Source organism: Penaeus chinensis, chromosome 14, assembly GCF_019202785.1.
Source record: "Penaeus chinensis breed Huanghai No. 1 chromosome 14, ASM1920278v2, whole genome shotgun sequence".
Lineage (NCBI taxonomy): Eukaryota > Metazoa > Arthropoda > Malacostraca > Decapoda > Penaeidae > Penaeus > Penaeus chinensis.
Window position 1 is genome coordinate 13,788,608 of NC_061832.1, and position 6,731 is coordinate 13,795,338.

The 6,731-nt window shown below is 31.7% G+C and overlaps 1 protein-coding gene across 1 annotated transcript in view; it reads right to left on the bottom strand.

Moving 5' to 3' along the window:
• Nucleotides 1–3,882, bottom strand: part of LOC125032335 (macoilin-like) — a 23,057-nt gene extending 19,175 nt beyond the window's left edge. The window contains exon 1 of the mRNA XM_047623432.1: nucleotides 3,679–3,882. Coding sequence (XP_047479388.1) covers nucleotides 3,679–3,758 — 80 coding nt within the window. The 5' untranslated portion in view covers nucleotides 3,759–3,882. The remainder of the gene's footprint in view (nucleotides 1–3,678) is intronic.
• Nucleotides 3,883–6,731: the final 2,849 nt, after the last annotated feature.

Sequence of the window (6,731 nt, forward strand, 5' to 3'; positions counted from 1 at the left end):
GTGTGTGTCTCTGTGTCTGTGTGTGTCTCTGTCTGTGTGTGTGTCTCTGTGTCTGTGTGTGTGTGTGTGTGCATGTGTGTGTGTGTGTGTGTGTGTGTGTGTGTGTGTGTGTGTGTGTGTGTGTGTGTGTGTGTGTGTGTGTGTGTGTGTGTGTCTCTGTGTCTCTGTGTGTGTGTGTGTGTGTGTGTGTGTGTGTGTGTGTGTGTGTGTGTGTGTGTGTGTGTGTGTGTGTGTGTGTGTGTGTGTGTGTGTGTGTTTATATATATATATATATATATATATATATATATATATATATATATATATATATATATATATCTCAGATATAGGCATAAACATATTCATATTGATAGACATAAATAGATAAAGAAATATACAAGTACTAAAGGTCAACAACCCAGCCAGGTTCATACAGAAGTTATAAGTTGCTCTAATTTTAATGAAGACCACCTCCTCTACTTTCCCCCAGTCAATCTTAATACATGATTACCTTAATAAGGGGCACGACTACTTCTTGTTTTGGGCTGTGACACAGACTAACGATCACTAATCATCCTAGCTATATATGATGCTGGTTTAGTTTCAAGCCTTCTCATCAGACTATCGAATACTCGGTAATAACCTTGCTTAAACCTCCCATCCCCCCCACCCCATGTTGTTTTGGCTTTCCTTCTCACATGGATCTTCCTTTTTTGCAATTACAGCAAAGTATATGTCATACTACATGACTAATCTGACACTAATTCACAAACATCATTGATGTCTTACCGAAATACGGCCAATGAACTTATCAATTGGGTCACACATCAAGGAGAAAAATACGAAAGGAACCCCAAGCTTCACATGTGTTACGGCCGACAGATGACTTCTTCTCTTGTAGTTCTTCTACGAGAGTGGGATACTACACAAATTCATCATGTCCGACACAGAGGGTTACAAATTCAGTCTGCCCTACTGAATGCCAATGGAAGTTTATAAGACGAATATAGGAGTTAGAATGCACTTCCCACATTACATGTAAATTACATAATACTGCTTTATAAAGGAACTGGACCTTGGATAACAGCACAATAAGATATGAAAAAGGGAACTTGCAGTGACTCAAAAGTCTTGCTCCAGCAGGGACCACTAATTTTCTATGTGTATATAAATGCTAACAGACCTCCATAGCAATTTTTCAGCAAAAAAAGATGCCCATCCAAGTTCTCTTTTGCCAGAACATACATGGTAGTGATTTATTGGCCACCTGCTGTCCTATTTTGGACAATTACAATAAAAAAAATACAATGCATACTGGAAAATCATATTCTATTAGGAACCTCTAGTAAATAAACTATTGCGTATAGATATGTATGGAATAGCATAAAAGGAGGACTCTTGACTCCATCACAGTATTTTTTGTCATGTGATACATGTGAATTTAGAAAATATAAAAAGAAAAAAAAATCTTTCAATATCAATGATGATTCCTTGTGTGACTCCTATGATAAAATTTTAAGGATTCTTCCCACTCTAAGGCATCAAAATTTAAAGAGCCATCTAAATGGATTTTGAACATTCAATCTACTGTTTACAATACTTTTTTCACAAAAAATAAATCTTTCAAGATTTCCCAACATTACAAACAAACTGTACTATCCATTTATTTCCTTTATATAAAGCAGTAACAAAAAATTGACAGAAGTGTAAAGTGATCTAAGAACATACTTTTCCTCTTTTTCCTTGATTCATATGGATTTGGCTTCTGACACTTTTTTAAGTACTGCATAAGCAAACATATAAACTTTTAACTCATATAAAAAGATAATACTCATAATGCTAATCTTCCAAACATATTGCTAATCTTCAATTACGGATTCCTAAAGACTGCTTTACCTCCATTTACTCTGTTGATGCAGTAACCAAGAGCAACATGGAGTCTGGAAAACTAGACGTCAATTTCACAATCTCGACTTCATTTTTAAGAAGAAAAAATTGTGTTAATTCTTCTTCTTCATGTTCATTCCAACCTAGCAGACACAAAAAGCTATAAATTTCAACTTCAAAGAAATGTCACTTTCAATATGTGACATGTCGTTATTATTATTAAAACAATTTGCCAAAACTTGAACATTAAGTTTTCACTCTTAAATTTGGGCTACTTGCTCCAGATTTTTGGATTGTTTTTATTTATTTTATTTATCTATCTCTTTTAAATTCTAAGTATACCAGAGGATCAGTCCAAAATATTACCTAAAAAAAAAAAAAAAAAAAAAAAAGACGTGAGAATATTCTACTAAAACAAGTGTTCTATCAGAAGGCAACCTCAGATACCAACTGAACCTTGAGGTCCACTATTGCAGCATCCTTAACACCCTCACCACATACATCAATGACTGCCATGAGTTGACGGACAGTGAAACAACACTGCTAGCCCTCCACAATACCCAGGCCATTTGGCTAAATCCCAACCACTTCAAACTCAAATGCTGACGTGTTCCTCCTGAAGGTCCCTATCAGAAGGGGCAACAACTTGTCCCACTCAAGCCCTTATTAGGGTGATTTAATCCTACATTACAATGGTTAATAAAAGGGACTTGTTTAGAGGTCATATTTCTTTGAGTTATATTTTCTATTACACTGTTGCACTTGAGAGTGATGTCATTGAAACAGATTAGTAAATAATAATAAAACACAAAGGAGGAGGTGAAGTTAGAATTGTGTACCTAGAGTAAAACCTTAAAATTTGGAACAAAATTACTGTGGAGGGGGAAAAAAATTGCCATGAACACTCCCTTTGCATATGCAAAAAAAGAAAAAAAATTATGCAAATGAATACTTTTTCATAAAGCTATCAATTTGTCTATAAAACTTGCCCTTGCATTAGCATAACCTCATCCTTTAATATTTAACTGATGAAGACCTTGTCAGAATATATTCTAGTTTCACATATATTTCTGAAGAACATGATATAAATGAAAATGAGTAAATATGGAGTAGACCTAATCAATAGGATCTCTATATATATTTTTGCAGAAAACATTCAACCATAACCCAGTGCTGTCAAGATAATTTAGATAACATATGCCTATTACTGCCTTAAATTTTGCTTCATTTTTCCCTGTAGAAACCTTTTAGGATGCTAAGTTATGTATATTCAAATCCTTGCAAACAGCTTATCCTATGCAAATACCAGTTACTACAGAAACGTTATCAATTCAGCAACAGTAAGTGTGGCGATCCCCTCCGTCTCAAATAACACCTCAATGGCACGTAATGCAACAGCAAACAAGGCAATACGCAGAGGCTGGATGTTTACAAGGCGAAATCCAAGTCGTGCAAAATCGCCAAACTACACGCGCGAGTTATTGCAATTATAGTGTTGCATAAAGTCTCCTGATAACCCCCTTTTCCACGCACGATCATGCACGCTAGGTATTTTGGTCTCCCAGCGACGAATAGTACATTTATTTGGTTATCTGACCGAGGAACAGCGAGGAAATTCCGAGAGGAAATCGTGACGCGAAACTTCTGCCTCGCCGTCAGTGACAGCTTGATTAGACACCTTCAGAAACCCTAATCCCGCTCCCGGCCATCGGCTTTTAATTTCTGACAGGCCTTCCACCCCGCAATACTTCCCCTAAAATGCCCTCGCCACGAAATACGATTAAGGTCAGCCATATTTACAAGTTAACTTACCTTCCGTACAATCCTTCACCAATTTTGGTCCGTTTTATCGGTCTACGAAGCTTGGAGCAGTCAACATTTCTCCTCTTCATTATTTAAGCTTTTATTTTTTTACCCCATATATGTAGCACATAGATCCAAACACGACTATCATTTAAACGAAGTTCCGATTCTGTTGACTAAAGGACTTTGTTGTTGTGTGAGCCATCTACAAAGAATAGACGCCCGACCCGCGGCCTCCCCGGCGATCGTCTTTTGTCGCGCGGCCGCCCGGGAAGGCCGCCCGATCCCCTTCGCGCCGCCCGAGTCTCCTCCGATCCCCCTCATTCCCATTCCAAATGTTTTAGATGAAAATGACATTTTTCTAAGCACGGGGAATATGGAGATTTGGCCATCTCGGGGGCAGGTTGCGCACGCACGCCGTCTGCCAAGGAAAAGGAAAACCATTATGGGCGATTGCGTGACTTTGCGTATGCGACTCCGAACGCGGCTCCCGACTCCATTCCGGCCGCGAGCCAGCCTCTAATAAGATATTCCCTTGCTCCAGCCCACGGCCCTCCCGTCCTTTAAACACGCATTTACTAATGACGCAAAATAACGCGGGTGTTTATCAACATCATAAAGGTTTTTTGTCGGAATATTAATGATACTCCTAGTGAGGGATTATTAGTAAATGCGCATTATCTTTTCGCCAACCAATATGCAAATTGCTGAAGCCTGACAAAAAGGCTGAGGCGCCAATATTTCGTTTTGAAAGATCATTTTTTTTCTTTTAAATCTTATTAAAATAGACTCTAATGATATGCATAGGCCTAATATTTGTCTCTGCAACAAACATTCGCATAGGCCTCGTTAATTGGGATTATCCACCTATAATGATAGAACAGATTTTTGTTGTTGTTAGTATGGTTAGTCTCGTTTCCTCTTCATTATTATTATAAATATTAGTATTATCATCATTATCATTATCATTGTTAGATTTATCATCGTTATTATTATTATAATCATAATTATTATCATTACCTTTATCATTACTATTATCATAAAAATTATTAGTGTCATTCATTATTATTATTATTAATATTATTATTATTATTATTATCATTATTATAATCATAATTATTATTATTATCATTATTATAATCATAATTATTATTATTATCATTAATATTATTGGCGTTATTCATTATCATTATTATTATTTTTATTATCTTTATCATCATTATCATCATTGTGACTATTATTAATGTTAATGTCATTATTATTATTATTATTATCATTATTATTATTATTACTATTATCATAACAATTATTAGCGTTATTATTCATCATTAGTATTATCATTATAATTTTTATTAATCTTTATTATCATTATTATTATCAACTTTATCATCATTATTATCATTATGACTATTATTGCCATCCATGTCATTATTATTGTTATTATTATCACAATCATTATCATTGTTATTGTCATTCTCCATATCATCATAATCTTCATTACTTTTACAAATAGTAACAGTACTGATAGTAGTAGTTATATCAATGTTATTGCTACCATCATTATTTTCATCATTATCAATATCATTATTATTATTACTATCATCATCATTATCCTTATCATTATCAGTACTATTATTACTATGATAATAATAATAATTATTATTATTATCATTATTATCATTATTATTATCATTATCAGTATTATTTTGTATTATTATTATCATCTTTATTATAATTATTATTATTATTATTATTAATACTATAATTATCATAATTATTATTACAACCATTATTGTCATTTTTAGTGTCATTGTTATTTTTATAATGATAATAACAACAGCAATAATAGTAACATTGATAATAAGGATAACTTGCTATCACTGTTCTTATCATCATTATTATTGTTATTATGATTACTATTATTAACATAATTTACATCATTTTCTTATCACCCACATTATTATTATTCTCATTATCATCACAATTTTTCTTATTACTATTACTATTATTACTACCATTATTATTATTGTTATTATCATTATCAGTTATAATTATTATTGTTGTCGTTATTATATTTTTTATCCTTATCCTTATCATTACCAGTATCGTTATTATTATTAATAGCATGATTATCATTATCATTATTATCAATTTTATTATCATTATTATTATCATTATTATTATCATTATCATCATCATTAATATTGCCATTATCATTATTATCATTATCCTGATTATCACTATAATTATAATCATCATTATCATCTTCATCATCATTATTATTATATCATTATCATTATTTATCATTGTTATTATCATCATCATAATTATAACTATTATCATCATCATTATTACTATGATGGTTAAGATATCATCAACATCATTGTTACAACTGCTTTTGTTAGCACTATCACATCTTGCTATCATCATATCTGTCAGAATTATCAATATTACAGGTAATGTTGCTTTTATTGTCAGCACGTTTATATTAAGTCATTCCAGGAATATTAGCATGTAGCATAAAGATAATCATTGTTGCTGTTATCAATATTATTATTATTATTATTATTATTATCTTTATCGTTGTTATTCATTTACCATTATTGTTTTTTTATCATTGTCATTATCATTTTCATTATTATTATTTTCTTATTGTCATTATTGTTATTTTTATGATCATAATTGTTTTTATCATTATCGTTATCATCAATACCACCATTACTATCACTATTACTATACTATCATTAACTGCTAGTTCAATGTAATATCAATGTTATTATCATTATTACTATTGTTTTTATTGTTACTATTATCTAGTCTCATTATTTTTATCATTATCATTATCATTATCATCATTATTATTTTCTTTATTATCATCGTCATTGATATTTTCTTATCATTATTTTCGGTTATTACTATCATCAATTATCAATATCATTATTATCATTATCATTATTACTACTGTTATTATTATAATTACAATTTTCATTATTATCAATATTGTTATCATTATTACTACCAACATTATCAATGTCATTATCATTATCTTCATAATTTTTGTT